The sequence below is a fragment of the Astyanax mexicanus genome, chromosome 13 (assembly GCF_023375975.1).
Source record: "Astyanax mexicanus isolate ESR-SI-001 chromosome 13, AstMex3_surface, whole genome shotgun sequence".
In the NCBI taxonomy this organism is placed as follows: Eukaryota; Metazoa; Chordata; class Actinopteri; order Characiformes; family Acestrorhamphidae; genus Astyanax; species Astyanax mexicanus.
Genome location: NC_064420.1, coordinates 370,830 through 392,420, shown reverse-complemented (window position 1 = coordinate 392,420; position 21,591 = coordinate 370,830). Strand labels below are relative to the sequence as shown.

General features: G+C 38.4%; 1 protein-coding gene across 3 annotated transcripts; it reads right to left on the bottom strand.

The window, feature by feature from the left end:
• Positions 1 to 844: 844 nt before the first annotated feature.
• On the bottom strand, positions 845 to 20,478 carry LOC111194070 (serine/threonine-protein kinase DCLK2). Of its 3 annotated transcripts, none has more exons than XM_049486383.1 (18): positions 19,963 to 20,478; positions 17,172 to 17,782; positions 12,958 to 13,283; positions 10,797 to 10,929; positions 9,958 to 10,056; positions 9,461 to 9,534; positions 9,282 to 9,357; positions 8,270 to 8,372; positions 7,584 to 7,641; positions 7,348 to 7,467; positions 6,695 to 6,841; positions 6,269 to 6,402; positions 5,918 to 6,092; positions 4,934 to 5,014; positions 4,705 to 4,788; positions 4,578 to 4,599; positions 4,353 to 4,447; positions 845 to 3,792 (listed from the first exon to the last, which is right to left on the bottom strand). In XM_049486383.1, the coding sequence occupies exons 2-17, from the start codon at positions 17,599 to 17,601 to the stop codon at positions 4,377 to 4,379; spliced, it is 2,133 nt and encodes a 710-aa protein (XP_049342340.1). In that variant the 5' UTR covers positions 17,602 to 17,782; positions 19,963 to 20,478; the 3' UTR covers positions 845 to 3,792; positions 4,353 to 4,376. The 3 variants fall into 3 exon arrangements, with proteins under 3 accessions (XP_049342340.1, XP_049342339.1, XP_022532746.2); XM_049486382.1 differs by having other exon boundaries at positions 20,017 to 20,478; XM_022677025.2 differs by lacking the exon at positions 4,353 to 4,447 and having other exon boundaries at positions 20,017 to 20,476.
• Positions 20,479 to 21,591: the final 1,113 nt, after the last annotated feature.

Sequence of the window (21,591 nt, the reverse complement as noted above, 5' to 3'; positions counted from 1 at the left end):
CTGCTAACCGCAGATTGCTAGCGCTTCTAACCGCAGATGGCTAGCGCTGCTAACCGCAGATGGCTAGCACTGCTAACTGAGGCTGGCTAGCGCTTCTAACCGCAGATGGCTAGCGCTTCTAACCGCAGATTGCTAGCGCTGCTAACCGCAGATGGCTAGCACTGCTAACTGAGGCTGGCTAGCGCTTCTAACCGCAGATGGCTAGCGCTGCTAACCGCAGATGGCTAGCACTGCTAACTGAGGCTGGCTAGCGCTGCTAACCGCAGATGGCTAGCGCTGCTAACCGCAGATGGCTAGCGCTTCTAACCGCAGATGGCTAGCGCTGCTAACCTCAGATGGGTAGCTCTGGTAACTGCAGATGGCTAGCTCTGCTAACCGCAGATGGCTAGAGCTGCTAACTGTGGCTGGCTAGCACTGCTAACGGTTTAATAATAAAAGTCACACACATTGTTTTTCAGCTACTAAAGATGTATTTGTTGAAGTACAAACAAATGATCAAATAAAAACCAGTCATAATTACAGGCAGAGAATGTTTGGCCCAAATATTCAACCACAGTACAAAAGTTAATACTATCACTATTACTTTCACCATGATCACACTCATCCACCACCCTCATCTTCCTTCTTCTATTTCAAGATTTTAAGATGAAATAAAATGAATGAAAACACTTACTTTCAGAAAAAGGACAAGAGGTGGCAATTCATGAACACACACACCTAATACAGTACTTCTGTTCTCTTCATCCATTGGCCAACCGTATTTTGGTGTAAAGCAAAAGTCAAGGCTGCTCAGATTCCTCAAATCAATCAAACAAGGCTCACAAATATCTCTCAAACTTACTAATACCATCTTTTTATCCTTTTTTCTTTATTACACACACACACACACATGCACTCACACCAGGATCTGATGCATTTACACATATAGGAACTGATATGTGGAATAGATGTAAAGTTAAAGGAATGGCAGACAGAACTGCAGGTGTTGAACAATGAAACTAAAACACCTGGTTTTAGAGCACAATAATTGATTGTGGTGACGGACAGTTCTGGTGGAAACAGGAGAGTTGAGGTGCACATTGAATTCTGCGTGATTTGATCAGCCGTGGTTTTATGTTTTTTTTGGATACAATCCGGGTTAGCACCCGAACATCCCTTTCAGACAGCTTCCTCTTACAGCGTCCACAGTTAATCCTGTTGGATGTGGTTGGTTCTTCTTGGTGGTATGCTGACATTACCCTGGATACCGTGGCTCTTGATGCATCACAAAGACTTGCTGTCTTGGTCACAGATGCTCCAGCAAGACGTGCACCAACAATTTGTCCTCTTTAGAACTCTGGTATGTCTCCCATAATGTTGTGTGCATTGTAATATTTAGAGCAGAACTGTGCTCTTACCCTGCTAATTGAACCTTCACACTCTGCTCTTACTGGTGCAATGTGTAATTAATGAAGATTGAACACCAGGCTGCTCCAATTTAGACATGAAACCTAAAATCCCACACTAAAATGATGACAGGTGTTTCAGTTTCATTGTCCAACCCCTGTATGTCTAATGAATCACTGTATGAAAGTATCTATTGGTGATTTGAGAGATCCATGGTTTTCACATCTAGACACGTACAGTACAGCGTATACAGTATATACACACAGAGACGGAGGTAAAGAAGAGCACAGCGCAGTAGGAAATGAGGTCGCTGGTTTGTTTTAGAGACTCTGTGAGCAAAACACAGACCAGAGGATTGTGGGATATATCAGATTTCACAGAGTGCAGGAGCTGGACTTCGTCAGACTGGAGTCGTCAGCGCGATCTGTGCAGGTTTAAGCTTTGATTAAAGGAAAACTTCAGGATTTTTCAACCTAATTACAAATTGTATTAGTTGTGCAAGGGTTGGCTCTAAACCTCGGACACTAGGGGGAATCCTCAGGTCCATACAACAAGTTTAAAATGCTTATTTATACAGCTCTGAACAAAATAAAGAGATAACTTAAAAACCTCTGGAATATAATTAAGAGGAAGACGGATGATCACAACTGCTTGAATTTTTGCACCAGGAGTAAAGCAGCATAAAGTTATCCAAAAGCAGTGTGTAAGACTGGTGGAGGAGAACATGATGCCAAGATTCATGAAAAAAACTGTGATTAAAAAACAGGATTATTCCACCAAATATTGATTATTTCTGAACTCTTAAAACTTTATGAATATGAACTTGTTTTCTTTGCATTATTTAAGTTTTTTTGTTATTTCAGTCATTTCTCATTTTCTGTAAATAAATGCTCTAAATGAGAATATTTTTATTTGGAATTTGGGAGAAATGTTGTCTGTAGTTTATAGAATAAAACAACAATGTTCATTTTACTCAAACATAAACCTATAAATAGCAAAATCAGAGAAACTGATTCAGAAACTGAAGTGCTCTCTTAGTTTTTTACAGAGCTGTATTTGTCTAAGGAAAAAATCACTAAACCTTAAAAACAGTTGTGAGACGCCCAAAAGCCAAACACACTACTGAACACTATGTGACTATTCCCTTGTATTAATTTTTAAAAGTGTATTAAGTGTTTTTTAAAAGTATACTTAACATGGCAACTTAAATATATTTCAACTGTAATTAAGCTAAATTTAAATACAACAAAAGCATTAAGTTGTGCTTTTAAGAGCTTTTTTGTGTAACTCCTGTAAACTTAAGTAGATTTAAGTTTTAAGATTTAAGTGTTTTTTAAACATCATTTTATTACATTTGAAGTATGCTGTAAATGTACTACTTTGCGTATGGATGCAAATATTTTGTACATCTTAATGCTACTGGAATAAAACTTTTCCATTTGCACTATTCCACAGCATTTAATGGCACTATGTATATATATATATATTTGTTTTCTATCAACACAACGTTTGATTTAAAGTATATTGCTCAAAGATACATTTTATGGAAATACAGAGAAAGTATATTTAATGTGTATTTTCATATTATGTTTAATAAATTGAAAATGCACTTTTACTATTCTTTAACTAATTTGAACATACTTTCATTGCTCTTAAGTATACTTCCTTTTCACAAGGGTTGTTTTTTTACATGCAGTTTTTTTACAAGCACATTTTTAAAATTTTCCAAAAAAGTTTGGGCTGAAACTCCACTATAGTTAAAGTTTTACACTAAAATCAAGGTCATTCTGAAAAATCCTGCAGTTTTCCTTCAGTTATTCCTTTTCTTCCCCGAGAGCTAAAGCAGTAGAGCTGCTGAGAGGAGAAGTGTGAGCTGTTTCACTACAGCGTGAGAATAAAGCAGCTCAGCGATGGTGAACAGAGGAGCACTAAAGTGAAGATCAGCCCTCTTCCTCTGAGACACCTGATACACCCCAACCCCGACCGAGGAGAAGAGAGATACGAGAGGATTAAACTCCGGAGATAAACGAGAGGATGAGGATGAAACACATGAATAAACAGACTGTAGGTGAGGAGAAAAGGGGAGGAGCTTCTGGAGGGGTGGGTCGAGTGGGCGGGGTCTGCTGGTCTGGTGTTCGCAGCTCAGTAGGTTTTGCAGAGTGTCGAGTTTAAAGGTATATTTCACCCAAAAGTGCTGAACTGGATTTTGGATGGAAGCTACTAAAGACCCATTAGCATTATTCAAGTCCAACATTAGCCTTGGTTAGCCTTTAGCCTTTAGCGGTTAGCCGCGCCGGCGCTTCTGGTTGAAATATTCCTTTAAGCTTGGGCTGAGCGAGCAGAGCTTCTCTTCTGCTGATCCTCCACAAACGTCTGTCCGTCTGTCTGTTTATGTCGGACTTTGCTCTATAAAAAAACATTAAAACACAGAGAAAATGCATCCAATTAATAAACAAAATAATAAACAAAATAATAAACAAACTATTTTATCTAGTCATGTTACAGAGGGCAGCAGCTGTACTGCTACTGCTAGGTATTATTCTCTTACTGATGTAAAGTGATGTTCTTCATTTATATGTGTATATTCAAAATAATAACAGTCAGGGTCATTAAGCGTTTAGCCGCTAATGCTAATGCTGCTGCACCTAGCCTTGGTATAAATCTGGAAAGCTTACTGTAAATTCAGGAGAGAAATCTGTGTAGATTAACATTCAGCACTCGTTTAACTTTAAACTTTTTTTTTTTTTTTTAAGAATTACAGTTTTGTTTACTGAGTCACTTCACACAGTGGCGAGATCTGTTGAATTAGAAGGAAAACATGTCGACACCCCTGTTCCTTACTAGTGTTTCGTAATGCACCTTATAGTGTGAAAAATTCGATATATGTTTTCTGGGCGAAACTGTACACAGAGGAATATCTAGCAATCAGCAATCTTTCACCAAGAGGTGCACTACCCAAAACTAACCTCTGAGTGTCAGGAAGCACTTTTCTACGCCCTCTTGTGGCAAGACCCAGTGTCTAATGTGTCTAGAACACACTGGTAATCATTTACACACCTGCCTGAAACATACAGTAACTGCATGCTTAGTTTTGCAGCAATCTGGGGTGTGTTATTTTATTTTATTTTTTTGTCAATTAGTTTATTTAATAATTAAATGAATTGAAATAATATTAAATTAAAAATACTCACCATTGCCTTGCAGCTGATCCATCTGGAACATAAAAAAACAGAGGAAAATATTGAATTAGTGAACAGGACAGATGTGCTGCGTGTGACTCTTGATTGTGAGTGTTAGTGCACGTACAGCAGGTCTTACCTGTGCTTCTGTAGCTGTGCTGTCGCGTGTGTGTTCTGTGTCTGATGTTTCACTTGAAACGTTGTTCTCCAGCGTAGAATCGTCCTAATCACACACACGCAAAATAAAATAACAAATAATAAAGGTTTAAAGGTGTGTATCAGTGTGCTGGATGTTTCTGGAGCTAGATTAGATTATCTGTGTGTATAATATATATTTATGTTTTTATTAATGTCTGTGTGTTTCTCACCAAAACCCAGGGATGAGACAGGACTTCCTCTGCAGTGTATCGAGCACTGACATTCACCTGCAGCATTTTACCAATCAGATCCTGCATAAATATAAATAAACACATTAATGCAGTTATTTTTATGGGTCTCAAGGTTCTAGACTCAAGCATGTATAGACGCAGGCCCCCTGCAACGGGGCAAGCAAACCAATCAATTGATCTGGGGCTCCCAGACAACCACTGGTTATGAATTAAATGCAACAACAAACTCTGTGTGAGCTCTCCTTTAAACTCTGTGACGTTCAAAACAGGAAAATATAATCCCCTCAAGGGGGCGCTCCCACTAGTTACTGACAGGATTATAAGCCATATTGACGTTTTTTGGAAAAATTAATAGATTTTAAGTGTGATTTTTTATAAGTGTGGATTAATTCCTAGATTGCAAATATCACACACGATTCTGTAGGTAAATGCGACAATCGGCCCGAGCAACCTGTGCCAACACCCCGGCTGCAGAGTATAATATGGTAATTTGCCTAAACCACTTATGCCAACACCCTATTTTGCCGACTGTAATGTGACAGTTGGCACAAGCTGTGTTTGTTGCATCACCCCTGCTGCAGAATATAATATGGGAATCGACCACCTCCACTTGTGCCAACCAACACCCCGGCTGCTGAGTATAGTACGGTAATTGGTCTAAACAGCTTGCGCCAACACCCCTGCTGCAGAGTATAACACAGTAATTGGTCTATACTGCCAATAAAAACCAAGTTTTGCCCAATTACGCATGAGTCTCATCTGATGCTGCAGTAGATCTTCTGAGTTTGTGATGATTTTTCATAATTTCTGGGATTATTAATGTAGTATTGATGGTGAATAAGTTGGGAAGTATTATACAGTTGGTAGTTGGGTAGTGTTAGAGTATTGATGGGGAGTTAGCTGCTGTATTGTTGAGTATTGATGGTGGATTGGCTGGTTATTATAGTGTTAATGGAGGCGGACCTTGGCACTGGGAGTAACGTTGTCCCAGTAAGGTGCAGGAAACTCCAGTCTGCCCAGTAAGATCTGCTCAAACAGCTCCTCCTGCTGATTCCTCTCACTGCGGAACGGAGGAAACCCACACAGCAGGATGTATGTGATCACCCCGGCTGCCCAGATATCCACCTTTAAACCATACCTAACACACACACACACACACACACACACACAAAACACAGATACACACATAAAAAAACCACATACACACGGGTTATTATTACATTTTTGCTGCAGGTACAGTACACACAACTTAAAAAATTTAGAAATCACCCATAACACACACTCACACACACACACACACACACACTCACTCACCCTGTCTCTGCAATAATCTCTGGAGCAACGTAGGTGGGTGTTCCACACACAGTATAAAGTGGTCCTTCCACTACAGTGGCCAAACCAAAGTCCCCGAGCTTCAGAGACTTGGTGCCGTCGGGATATTCACACACCTGGATAAGAAAGAGGGAGGACTGTGTGTTAGTGTTCATTGCTATCTTACACTCCATCAACACTCTATTCTCTCAGGCTCTTCTGTAGTCCAAATAATATTAAAAAAGCAGCATTTCCTGGTCGATTCATCAAAACTTGACACCAAACTATAAACACTTAATAAACATAGACACAGTCAAGCAAAAATTTCTTGATGTGCCTGCAGTCAGTTTTATATTATTTAATAAAAAAGTACAGGTTTTAAGAAGGTGACAGGTGTGTGTGTGTGTGTGTGTTTGTGTGTTTATGTACCAGTAGGTTCTCTGGTTTAATGTCTCGGTGTACGATGCTCATGCGGTGCAGGTATCTGAGAGCTCCGGTCAGATTATAAACCATCGCACTCGCGTCTCTTTCTGTGTACTTTGTGGACGAGGTGATGGCATCAAACAGATCTCCTCCCTGCAGGGAAAATATAGATATATATTTCATGACCTATAAACTGAAAATACACTAAAAATCCAACTCAACATTATTATATTAGACCTATATCTTAGCTAAAACAAAACAAAACATTGTGTGAAATTCTGAGAGCTCCATTCTGTAGATCTAAATTATTAAACTCTGATCAGATGTATTTATCAGCTCAGTCCCACAGTTCATACGGCAATAAGCATTTTTTATATTTAGCCTTTAAACAGTGGTTCATACTTTAATCAAACAACAGGCAAAATTAAATTAAAAGTGTTTAGAGAAGAGAAATAACCTGCTTTCAGAGCCACTCAGAAAATATGAGTAAACTAAACAACTCTATATGCTCTCAGACTCATATTATGTTATTAATGATCTGTCTAATAAATCAGGTTAAACTGCACCTGAACAGGTAGACATGCTCTCTCCCAGATAACAATCTCATCTGCATAACTCTTTAATAATTAAATTAATGTAAATGAATTCAGTAATTCCACCTTAACGAGCTCCATCACCAGGTACAGCTCAGTCGGGGTGTCCACTTCCTCAATTAGCATAATGATGCTGGGGTGCCGGACCCGCCGCAGTATGGCCACTTCATTGGCTATCAGGTGCTCCTGTAAGGTAACCATGTGAAATTCATATATTTGCAAAAATGTAAATAATATTTGTGACAGTGGACCAGTAGAAATGCTCCAAAATAAATTGAATAAATATATAATTTTATTCTGACCTTGCCGCTGCATTTTGCCTTGTCTATTATCTTCAGAGCATATTCCTGCCCAGTGGCCCTACACACAAACACACACACACACACATCAAAAAACATCTTTCAGAGGGTTATTCCAACAAAATATACTATATAATATATTAAAAGTAGGTGGACACTTTGTAATTTCACTATTTTCTGCAAAAAAGTGTAAAAAAACACGATCTGATCTTCATCTAAGTTAAGGGTATTGATAAATATAATGTGCCTAAAATAAATAACAAAAATATATATCATAATATATGTCTTTATTGAGAACAAGCATTAAAACCTTATACTGCTAGTGGCAAAAGTAAGTGAACCCTTGTGTTAATAACCTCAAAAAAGCACAAAGCATAGTAAAGTGTTAGCATACCTGCTAAGCTAGTGTTGCTACTTTGGAGGCGTGAACTAGAGATAATTTGACTGACAAAAATCACTAGGATTCATGTGTCTGAGCCATAAGAGCTTTCAGAGGACAAATTTCTACCAAAAACCATGAAATCTTGCTATTGTAAACCAAGAAAGCAGAAGATCCTTCATTATTAAGGTGTTATTACTCTAATGTAAGCTTTGTCTTGCAGATTAATGTGAATAATATTATACCATCACTTCATTAATACCTAAAATATGATGATATAAAGGTGTGTTTTGTGTGTTTTATACCATACCTCTCTACACACTCTTTAACCACAGCGAAATTCCCATCTCCAATCACCTTCCCCACCTTGTACTTATCAGTGATGATGGACGACTGCACCTTATTTCCGTTTACTGAGACACAGAAAGAGAGAGGTGACGGAGAGAGAGAGCGAATAGGTAGGATTTGAGTTGAGCAGATTGATAAATTAATTCCTTGTAAATGCAGGAATTCCATCTGCTGCTGAAAAAATATCTGATTACTGTTGATATTAAAATGCAAAGAACCAACAACAAAATACATAAACACATAAACACTACTCAAAAGGTTTTACTATTCGTTCTGGTGCTCGATGGTTGACTTATTGTGACTTAAATTTAAGATGATATTCCTACAGATTTATCTACACTATGGGATGTAAACAGTGTTTTTTAATAATCTTCTTGTTCAGTTTTAAAGCTCTAAATGTCTGGTTTTAAATATCAGGACTCTCCGGATTCTACCAGTGAAGTGCGGAGCTACTGTGATTCTAAATAACGGTGTAAAAAGTGATTTATCTGCAGGGTAAATTATATATATATATGCCCCATTTACTTATTTTAAAGTCTGTTTGGGTAAAGTGCAGAAAATACTGGATGTCAGAAAACTGCAGAAGAGCGAAGGAGAGATATTCAACACAGATAACAACTTTTTATCACGTTTTAATAAACACAACCAAATTCAATTTCACGCCGGAGTTCTCCTTTAAATAAATCAATAGGCAAAAATAAATAAATGGGAAAAGCTTTAGAGCAGTAGTGTATATGTTAGTGAATAGTGCTGCACTACACTTATACACTATACAACACACATTATTCTATATTTCTTTATTTATATATTTTATATATGTTGTACAGATGTATGCAGCTGTCTCCCAGTGGAATAAATAAGTGGATTTGAGCTTCATGCAGCTTGAATTCGCCATATGCGGCAACCTGCTCAGGCTTATATGTGGAAGATAAGTGCGGTGTGTGTATTTGTGTGTGTGTGTGTGTGTGTGTTACCTTCTAAGCTAAAGTCTTCTGCACCGTTCAGTTCTCCGGAGGGGGGAGGGGAGGGAGAGACGTGGCGAGAGGAAATCTACAGCAGAGACACAATAAAACACATATTAAATATAATAAACCTGTAAACGAGTGAGATCTGTTTATCTGTTTATTATAGTGATGATTTTACACACTGGTACCTTCAGGCTGCCCGAGCTGCTCGGGGTCTTCGGTGGTTTCATCACTGGGGTGGGAGCTCCTGATACATCACTGCCTGAAAGAAACAACCAATCACCAACCAGAATAGTGAGCTACCATAAAATAGGTGGTGTGGTGCAGTGGATAACACCACTTCCTGCCAGCGAGCTAACATGTTTTTATTACAGAATAGTAAATAAAATAACATTGCTGTTCCTGTAAATAAGCTGCTGGAGCTCCTTCACAGCGTGAATACCCAAAATCTTCAAGCTGTTAAGATATCAATGCGCAAAAGTCAAAGCACACCTGCCTATGATTAAAGGGAAGGACAGCGGACACTCTGATTGGTTTATTTAGTTTACGTTAAGCCTAAACATTAAGAATTAGTTAATGCCTTTTGTGCTAAAATGTATTATAATACCACTGAGCTTTTCTGCTTGATATTAAATGGAACAATATCAGTTATAAAAGGTGAAAATCTTATATCGTATATCTTTACCTGAAACCGGTGATTTTGATCTGGTCACTAGAGAGCTTTTAGTCAGACCTGAGGGCGGCTTTACAGGAGTCGCCGACTTCGACGATTTCATCTTACACTCTGAAACAGAAGCAATAAATCAGATATATTACTGTAGATTATAAGTGGATATATGTAGCAGTGCATCTCAAATTAATTTAATGCAATCCCAAAAATCAGTGTTTCAGAAAATTAGAATATTATTTAAGACTAGTTTGTACTTTTGGTACTCAGTGTGGGCGTGTGCCAAGTCCTGCTGGAAAATGAAATCTGCATAAAAGTTGTCAGAAGGAAACATGAAGTGCTGTAAGATTTTCTGGAAAAACACTGCAACTTTCTAATGGTATTCTAATTTTTGGAGATGCACTAAAAATTCTCCCAAATTTGTTTTAAATCTGTGCTTTGATCAATATGTTGGAAAAGGTCAAATCTGCTCTTCACAGCAAACAAGTTACTATAATAAACATGAAGATATAAAGCAGAGCTGTTGATTTTTGTAGGTATTTTATTTCTAACACTCTTAAAAAAGTATTTTAAATATATAGATAGTTCAGCAAATCTGTAGCTGTAGAACTGAGCTTTTTTACCTGCACAGCAACAGAAAACGATGAAGTGGATGATTTTGCTGTATTTGGTTTTAAAGTGTTAAAGTTTGGGAAGTTCTACAGTAATGCTCAGAGAATCTTTAGTACTGTATTTATTTTTAAGAGTGATTTAAAAGTGTAAAGTTTTAATGTAAAGTTGCCCCAAAGCCGTAAACACACACTGTATTATATTCTGATAAATATAAAAAATATATAATATAATATATATAATCTCACCATTAACGAAGGCCGCTGCTGAGGGTTTTCCTGCGTGTCCGATCGCAGCATCGTCCTGCGCGTAACGGAACTTCTCGAGGCCGCAGGCGATGAACACGTCATCATCCCCGAAAAAATCCTGAAGACTGGTGAGCTGATAAGATCAGGAAAGACAGAAAAACACAGGAATATTATCAATCAGCATAATATATAATAAAGAGCAGCAGTGAGCTGAATGGAATTCACTGAACAATTCAGAAAGCCTGTGATTGTTTTACAGACTTTATACTTTTATTTTGACTCTTATGATCTTAGTTCATTATTATTCATTTTACCATTTCTGATCACTCTTATTTTATTTTATTATTTAATTGTACTATTATTATTTTTCTCTATTTTACATTACATAAAGGAAAATTATTTACAGATAAATCTTTACTTTTTATCTGTTTTTTTTTTTTTGGTTCTATATTTATCTATACTAAATGTATTCATTTAAAATGTGTATTTATTTATTTTTTTCCTATTTTTAATTGCTTATTTAACGTTTTCTATCCCTCTTATACTGTATAAATACTCAACTGCATTGTTAATGTACTCGTAATGTACTTGATTGATTGACTGATTGATTGATTGATTATTCTCTACTGTATAACTCCAGCACTATTGGGTATATATATGATGAACTGAGGTAACCCTGATAAATTTCTACATGACGTTGTTTTCTTATTCTCTACATCACAAAACTCAGAACTCAGCAAATAAAAACCAGTTTTATTCCAGGAGCCGCTGGGAGAGACAGTCTGCAGTTGCTATGAGAGACTGGCAGCTTTGCTGATGAGGTACAGGAATACACACACACAATATACACACACACACACACACACAATATACACACACACACACACACAATATACACACACACACACACACACACAAACTATACACACACACACACACACACACTATACACACACACAATATACACACACACACACAAACTATACACACACACACACACACTATACACAAACACACACACACACTTCTGTCTCGCCAAGAACAAATGAGTCTTTCAAGGATTCCCCTCCTTCTCTGCAGTAGAAAATGTGCGGCATACAAATGAGTCCAGGGCTTCTCTAATACACACACACACACTCACACACACACACACACACACACACACACTCACACACACTCTCTCTCACACACACACTCACACTCACACACACTCTCTCAGACACACACACCACCTTGTGTGCTGAGACATTCAGTGAGTTCGCTCGGGAGGCGAGGAGCGGATAAAGGTTGCCATGGTAACCGTCCTGCAGCCGGAGTCAGTGTGTGTTGGTTTTTTGACAGATCTGGGGTTTCTCCAGCTCAGCACACACCCACACACACACACACACACTCACACACACCCACGCCCACACACACACCCACATCCCTTATTACAGCATTAATACTATTAATAATCATCATCAATGTCTGAAATTACAAAAAAGATGCAGAGCTTTCAGACCTCAAATAATAAATAAAGAAAACAAGTTCATATTCATAAAGTTTTAAGAGTTCAGAAATAATCAATATTTGGTGGAATAATCCTGGTTTTTAATCACAGTTTTTTTCATGCATCTTGGCATCATGTTCTCCTCCTCCACCAGTCTTACACACTGCTTTTGGATAACTTTATGCTGCTTTACTCCTGGTGTAAAAATTCAAGCAGTTCAGTTTGGTGGTTTGATGGTTTGTGATCATCCATCTTCCTCTTGATTATATTCCAGAGACTTTTAATTGTGTGGAGTTTTCCCGCTCTTTTACAGTCTATAAGTTAGTATTATGGTTTATAAATAGTTTGATTGATTATTGTTGCTGGTTAAAGCTGTATTTAGTAAAATAATCAACAAGAGAGCCGATCAGTGAACTACAGAGTTTATTAGTTTATTTATCTGTAATTAACTGTAGTGCAGAAACTGTAGTGAACTGATGGTGAACTGTTGGTTGATAGAGCAGATCTTGTGGTGTTCCACAGGGTTTTATTGTAGGACCAATGAAACTTTATAATGTTATTAATGATAAAACTGTAGTTCTGTAGAGTAAAGGACTGAAGTGTAGATTATATACAGGTACTAACAGGTAAAGCATTTTCAGATCTTTGGTGTGAACGTGGTTATGGACGTACCTGTTTCCCATCCAGGGTGTAGAGCTTCTTCACGGCTCCAGAGTCCAGTTTGATGGCCTCGGTGATGTCGGCCAGAACCTGATCGAAGGAGTGAGCGGTTTTCTTGTTCAGCAGGATTCTGACGGCTTTGCGAGGTTTCACTCCACTGCGGATCACAGTCACCAGCTTCGGCTTAATGAAGTCTTTACTCTCCCGACTCGGCCCTCCACCAGAACCCTGCCGCCCCCCGCCGGCCCCGGCCTGCCGAGAGCCCCAGTTCGGGTTCACGTTCTTGGTGTAGTCCACCTTCTTATAGGATTCATTAGACGCACAAACGTAGCTTTCACCTGCAGGAGAGAGCAAAATAAACCTTATAATACAGAGTTTTATTCTTCTGTCTTTGTACTCCATCATAGAGTAACGGGTTTTATATTTTTATCACACTTTTCTCTCCAATTTAGCCATGCCAACTGTCCCACCCAATAGAGGTGGTCAATATGACCCTAAAATAATATAACAATTTTTAATGGAATTTTTTTTAAAGATTTCACTACTGCAACACAATGAAAATTACATTTTTTTACTGCATACGATAAGATATGGCACACCCCTAATTAAGATATTAAAAAAATATTTGTAACAGAAGTCAATGATGCAAAATATCTTGATACTATTAATAATGCACTCAAAATATCTCCATATATCCAGGATTAAAGTAAAATAAAGCTGTGTATAATATGCATTCTGGATGCAGTAGTAGGATCTTTGATGATTGGAGGATGATACAGGGCTATTTTAGTGATAGTTTCAGTGTGTCTGGTGAAGGAAAGATCAAAGACTGTCTGAACACGGTGATCTTATCTTTAGTGTTTAGAGGATCAACTATGATGTCAGAATCAGCAGCGAGATCTAAAAATACAAGAACTAAACATTTACCCCTTACATTTACTGCTTATAATTTCTAGATAATCGGTATATAATATATTGTATTTTTCGAGATCATCCTTATGTTATATGGTATATAAAATAATAATAAACAGTATATTTATAGATAATCCTTACGATATAGGGTATAGTACGGGATAGCTCTAGCTCATCCTTGAGTTATACAGTATATATACCCTGTTGTATATTTCTAGATCATTTCTAGAAAATCCTTACAGTATACTGTGTGTATACCTTATGGTATATTCTTACTGTAAAAGTATATATACATATACTTTACAGTATGTTTCTAGATAATCCTAGATGTTTCTTACATTTTCTTAAGATCAGCCACTTTGTGATCAGATGTATAGATCTATAACTAACAGACAAATTTTTGATAAAGTAATTTTGCTGTAAGCAAAGAATAATCTATGAATTCTCACAGCGTCTGTTCCACTGCTAACCAGCGCTGACACTAATCTTATCCTCTACAGGCTTTCAGTGAGAGAACTGATTTATTTGTGTTTTATTAAACCATTTCTCATCAAATCGCGACACGCAGTCTCATCCGGAAGATTCCACACATGCCCTCTCAGACCGGCCACTTCTTAAAACTGTTTCATAACATTTGGGCCTAAAATGGATTTTCATTTGAGACTGTCGGAGCAATTCAGTCCAAGACCAGGCTTAATCTGCGCGTCTGAAAAAGCATCATGACACAGAACCCATGCCCCCGAGGCAGCAAATCCCCGAGTCTGGATCATAAACCCAGCGGTGTGTTTATACTGGAGCTGTGATGGTTATTGCTCGTGTAGGGAACGGTTTCCTCTTCCGTTATGGATCTGTGATGTGTCTGGGGAGGCGGATTCTCCTGTATTGATCCGAGTGCTATTTGTGCTTCTCAGTAAACCACAATCAATCACTTCGGATTAGTGCCTAGTAGTTTATCAATGCATTAAGAAGCTTTTGTGTGCACTGTATCTGGAAGTTGGAGAGAAAGAAATGTGACAGTGGAGAGAAAGAAAGAGAGAGAGAGAGAGAGAGAGAGAGAGAGAGAGAAAGAGGATGGCGTTTTAGAGTAATGTTAAATTTCTGCTAAACGAAGCACTTAAAGGATTACAGCAGAAGCAGAAGCAACAGACGAAGAAGAGGAAGGCAGTAAAAACGCTGAAGGAGATTAACGTTAGGCTGAGAATGCCAAGATAAGGACCAGGAATTCTGGAACAGCGAGTTCTAGAAATAATACGATGTAATGTATTTAAACAGCAGTGATTTCAAATCTGTGCAGTCACTATCTCAGAGTAGATGCTGTAATTAGCTTGCTATCAGCTGCTGGAGCCCTGAGAGAGCACAATTGGCCTTGATCTCTCTCTCTGGGTGGGTACAGTGGATGGTGGTCTCTCTTTACCCTATTCATCACTCCTAGGGTGATGTGGATCAGTACAGGGCTGCGTCTGTGAGCTGATGTATCAGAACAGAGTCGCTGCTCTTTTTGGAGAACCGTTAGCGCTGTGATGCTACTTGGCAATGCTAAAGCATCAGCAGCAGTTTAAAAAGAGGCGGAGTCTGACTTCACATGTATCGGAGGAGGCGTGTGCTGGTCTTTTTAACCCTCCTGGTGTTGGAGCATCACTAGTGAATAGGTGCATTTCCAATAATTAAATTTTGCAAATTATTTGTAAAAGATATTTCTTCAGTTGTATGTGTTTATTTGCATTAAGCTTCAGAAAATTTCAGTATCGTTTAAATGACTATTTGAAACCATTTTTACATTGCAAAATAAAAATAAATTATTTTGGTCTACGGCCCCTTTGCAGCAGCTCTGCAAACTCTGCTCTAGATGTTAAGGTCTTTTTATAGGTAATGCTATAATGTCGCTCAATAATGAAATATTTACCTATTTGATTCAGAATCAATACAACCACTCGCATCAATTATTGAATAATGGCTTTTCTCTCATAGGGTTGTCCCAGGAGACGTGCTGCTGGGGTCAGCAGTTTAACTGCTAGGATAGGATTTAATGGGTCCATGCACTTTGTGTGTGTGGTCATGTATTTATGTATTTGCAGCGCCGTCACAGGTTAAACTGTGCTGTAGGCGAGGATTTGTTTCTGTGTACTTTAGTCAATTAAAACCCATACCCTCTAAACCCATACATCATCCAGTGCCCCTCACTGACCCACCACTACACCCATACATCACACAGTGTCCTTGAGCTTAGGGTGGAGCCAGCCAAAATCAGGGGGCTTTAGTTATCCTTTAAGTTATGGGGTGTTATCTTGTGAGTGAGGCTGAGCAGTGGTTGCCATGGTTATGGCAAGGTGGCGTGGCCTATCAGAGTTCGAGCGAGGCCTGATTATAGTTAGATATTGGGTGCCTAATAGATGGGACATTCTTGGATGGAGCATTACCACCCACAGAGGACAGTAGATCAGTAGATGGTAATGTCCCATCTATTACCATACATTAACATACATACACATCAACTATCTATAGGATTGGATAGAAAGTGGCTAGAACTGTCCACGCAATCAGACAAGCAACTCTTCTACAGATTCAATGTTCTTCTGTGCTCATGAGACAAAAGTCACTGGAAGAGTGTTAAAAAAATTCACTGTTGAATATATTATTACTTATGTTTAAGTAGGGGTTGATCTGCATGTGACAAATATTTTATTTTACATATAATGGTTTTAAACTTCATTGAAAATAAATGTATGTGATGGAATTTGTCATATGCATTACATTTTTTTCAGTAAAATTTCTTTAAAAAAGCAAAAGTCACGGGACATAATACAAGGTCCTGTCCCATGTAAAATATGCAGGTCAGCTTATTTTTTTCCCTTCAATAGAAAATCTCTATTAAAAATGCTGTGTAGTTCAGGACTAGGCCTAATATCTTTCTGGGAAATCAGCCCCAGCTCTCCAAATGTATCCGGAAAGACTTTCTAATAAATTCATTCAGCTACTTTAAAGTGCACCCATCACTGACACACACACACACACACACACACACACACACACACACACACACACTGCTGGTATATGCTCTATAGAAAGCTCTTGCAAAAGAATGAAAAGCTTTGGAGTGACCTCACATGAGCACATGTTCTCCATGCCTAATTCTACCGCTGACCATCTATCTATATATCAATCAATTAATCAATCAATCAAGTTCGGGTGAACGGGTGAAGCACTAAACACTAACTAATGTAATATTAGGAAATTTGTGTGTGTAAAGTATGAATGTGTGTGTGTTGTGTGTGTGTGTGTATATGTGTGTGTGTGTGTATGTGTGTAACTCTCACCCTCCACCAGCTCGTCCAGGCTGCTGATCTTCTTGGCTCCGTCCACGGTGTAGATCGCGCGCACGCCCTGCGGCAGGTGCAGGCTGTCCGCGAGCGAGCGCGTCAGCTCGGCCAGCAGCGTGTCCAGCGACCGGAAGCGGTCCGCGGACACGGCGTACAGGAGCCCCGTGAAGTATCGGTCCCCATTGCGGTAGAAGCGCACCTTGCGCGCGCGCTTCTCCGAGGTGAGCGCGCGGAGCGTGCGCGTGCGGTAGAAGCTGCAGTTGGCGCTGTGCGCGGGGCTGGGCGCTAGGCTGCTGGCGCGAGAGCCGCTCGGGGAGCCGGTGCCCGTGCTCGTGCCCGCGGCGGCGGAGGCCGAGGAGCGCACAGAGCGCCGCGCTTTGTCGCGCTCATCAAAGTGCTCGAGCTCCACGCTGCGGCTCAGGGCCATGATGCCGCACGCGCTCCTCCTCCTTCCTCCTCCTCCTCCTCCTCCTCCTCCTCCTCCTCCTCCTCCTCCTCACAGCTCCACACAAAACTCAGCAGCGCGAGCTCCTCTGCTCATCAGTCCCGTGGTCTCACACACGCGCGCGCGCCTCCCGCAGACACACCTTCCTCAGCCTCACGCGCACCTGAGAACAGGAAATATTATAATCATCAAAAACTCAACTGAATATATACTGACCTTTTGCCCAGGAACCTTTTACTCGCACACATACACACATACACACACATGTTCACACGCATACACACTCACACACACACACACACACACCTATTACACAATGCAATATATTGTTAGGATGTTTTAGGCTACGTCACTGTAATCCAATATAGCTGTAATTAGAATAGGCACGAGAGCACACCGTACACTAGGGATGCACCGAATATTCGGCAACCGGAGTGATTATTCGGCCGAATAATGTGCTTTACTGATTAGTCTGCTGGGATGTTTAAATACAGCACACTTTAAAGCTATTTCCATATACAGTGGTTAAAAAAGTTGAAATGAACGAAAGCTAAATTTATAAAAACCTTCAAAAAACGTTTTTAGTATTCAGTATACAGTATCCAGCATTTGAAGAATGTATAATTTGTTTAGTATTCAGTGTGCGGACAAATATATAATTTTGCTTTTATTTAGTATTTAGTAGATTGTATCATTTTGTTCAGTATTTAATATTTGGTAGAATGTATTATTTTGTGCAGTATTCAGTAGATTGTATCATTTTGTTCAGTATTCAGTAGAATGTATCATTATAATCAGTATTCAGTAAAATATATAATTTTGTTTAACATACATTATCCAGTATTTAGAAGAACATTTCGTTCAGTATGTAGTATTTGCCCAAATGTATCAAAATGAGTATTCAGTATTCAGTAGTTCAGTATTCAGTAGAATGTATCATTATGTTTAGTATTCAGTAAAATGTATCATTATGTTCAGTATTCAGCAGAATGTATCATTATGTTCAGTATTCAGCAGAATGTATCATTATGTTCAGTATTCAGTAGAATGTATCATTATGTTCAGTATTCAGTAAAATGTATCATTATGTTCAGTATTCATCAGAATGTATCATTATGTTCAGTATTCAGTAGAATGTATCATTATGTTCAGTATTCAGTAAAATGTATCATTATGTTCAGTATTCTGTAAAATGTATCATTATGTTCAGTATTCAGTAGAATGTATCATTTTGTTCAGTATTCTGTAAAATGTATCATTATGTTCAGTATTCAGCAGAATGTATCATTATGTTCAGTATTCAGTAGAATGTATCATTATGTTCAGTATTCAGTAAAATGTATCATTATGTTCAGTATTCAGTAAAATGTATCATTATGTTCAGTATTCAGTAGAATGTATCATTATGTTCAGTATTCAGTAGAATGTATCATTATGTTCAGTATTCAGTAGAATGTATCATTATGTTCAGTATTCAGCAGAATGTATCATTATGTTCAGTATTCAGTAGAATGTATCATTATGTTCAGTATTCAGTAGAATGTATCATTATGTTCAGTATTCAGTAGAATGTATCATTATGTTCAGTATTCAGTAGAATGTATCATTATGTTCAGTATTCAGCAGAATGTATCATTATGTTCAGTATTCAGTAGAATGTATCATTATGTTCAGTATTCAGCAGAATGTATCATTATGTTCAGTATTCAGTAGAATGTATCATTATGTTCAGTATTCAGTAGAATGTATCATTATGTTCAGTATTCAGTAAAATGTATCATTATGTTCAGTATTCAGTAAAATGTATCATTATGTTCAGTATTCAGTAGAATGTATCATTATGTTCAGTATTCAGTAAAATGTATCATTATGTTCAGTATTCAGTAGAATGTATCATTATGTTCAGTATTCAGTAGAATGTATCATTATGTTCAGTATTCAGTAAAATGTATCATTATGTTCAGTATTCAGTAGAATGTATCATTATGTTCAGTATTCAGTAGAATGTATCATTATGTTCAGTATTCAGTAAAATGTATCATTATGTTCAGTATTCAGTAGAATGTATCATTATGTTCAGTATTCAGTAGAATGTATCATTATGTTCAGTATTCAGTAGAATGTATCATTATGTTCAGTATTCAGTAGAATGTATCATTATGTTCAGTATTCTGTAAAATGTATCATTTTGTTCAGTATTCTGTAAAATGTATCATTATGTTCAGTATTCAGTAGAATGTATCATTATGTTTAGTATTCTGTAAAATGTATCATTATGTTCAGTATTCAGACGCATCTATTGTTCAGTTTTGGTAAAACGTTAAATGTTCAGTGCATCCTTACCGTACACGCAGACACTCACACACACTCACGCACACACCCCGCACGCGCACACACCCTGCTCGAGCCCGTCCTCTGCTGCCGGTTGTCCGGTGAGCATCACTCATGCTGAGCACAAAAGGCGCTGTCCTCGCGCGGACTTTCCCTTTAAGAGCCGCCTCGCGCCTCAAAACGACCTGATAGGAATCGTCGAATCATGAAATCCGGGCTGAATAATCCGGATTATTGGCGGATGATTCCCGTTCTCCGGCGCTGTAACGGATGACCGGTCACGCCGCGGTGTGATGGATGAGGAGCCGCGTGCAGCCTCGAGCTCCGCCGAAGCGCGCGAGAGGAAAAACAGCAGCAGCAGAAGCCCCGTCTCTCCCTTTCTCTTTATTTCTCCTTCTTTCTCTTTATTTCTCTCTCTCTGCGTCTCTCTCTCCGCTCCTCTATCCGCGCGCGCTGCAGGTGCACGGCTCCTCCGCGCGCTCACCGGGCAGCATGGCCGCAGACGGCTCGGGAGCGCGCAGCCTCACGCCAGCAGGTGAGACGGGAGCGCGCAGAAGCCGCCCGTTCAAACAACGGGTGTCCGCGGGGTCCTAAAGCCGCCCGGTTTATCCTACATCAACGGATTAGAAGAACAGAAAAACTAAGAATATACATTTTTAATGCATTAATTTAAAATATATACTGATTTTTTATATATAATTATCTGTTTATTTATGTCAAGCAATCTTAATGTCTAAATTATATTGGCAATGTTTTATCTACAGTGCCAGTCAAAAGTTTGAACACACCTTCTCATTCATTTTTTTATTATTTTATTTGTTTCCTACAACGTAAATGAATTGTGAAGTGATCCATCAGATTATTAAGGAATCATGTAGTAACTTAAAAGTGTTAAACAAACCAATAATGTTTTTATTAAAGTAAAGTAATGTGTTTTTTTTCTTTATATAATTGGATATTTCTTGCTTCTCATAATCTGGATTCGAACATTACTCAAATATTCACTATTCACTGTATACCTGTAACTCTACCTCTTCACTACTTTACTTTAACTGATGCTCTCAAACACTTTATTAAGAGACAAGAAATTCAAGTAATTAACTCTTGATGAGTTCAGCACAGCTGTTAACTGAAAGCCTGAATTCCAGGAGACTCTACCTCATAAAACTGACTGAGAAAATCCAGCAGAGATGTTCAAAACTGATCATCTAAACAAGAGGAGATACTTTGAAGAATCTAAAATATAAAACATATTCTTTTATTTTGTTAAACTAAATAATTGCATAGGTTTTATTTAGTTTGGATGACTTTAGTATTAATCTAGTATGCATAACATTAAAACAAATAAAAAAATCAGTAAGTCTACATATCTTTAATCGTTCGGTAATTAATCTATTTATTATTTAGCTTTTTCCAACAAAAAACTGTATGTCTGGTCGCATATATAAAGGTACATCATCACCACCACGTTCACACCTGTAGGTGGCGCTAAATACTGAACACTAACAGACTCAGTTCTGATATAGAGACACATGAGGGCAGTGTTTCACTGTTCCATCAGGTCTGAGGCCTTCACCAGAACTTCATAATCCAGGTACATCAGTGAAGATCAGTCAAGGTGAAAATGGTGCAGAGCTAAAT

Coding starts and splice junctions, on each gene's coding strand:
- LOC111194070 (XM_049486383.1), bottom strand. CDS start 17,601: ATGGCCCTGAGCCGCAGCGTGGAGCTCGAGCACTTTGATGAGCGCGAC. Junction 7,468..7,583: donor AGGCAAAATGCAGCGGCAAG/GTCAGAATAAAA, acceptor GTTACCTTACAG/GAGCACCTGATAGCCAATGA. Junction 4,600..4,704: donor GCACAGCTACAGAAGCACAG/GTAAGACCTGCT, acceptor TTTATGTTCCAG/ATGGATCAGCTGCAAGGCAA.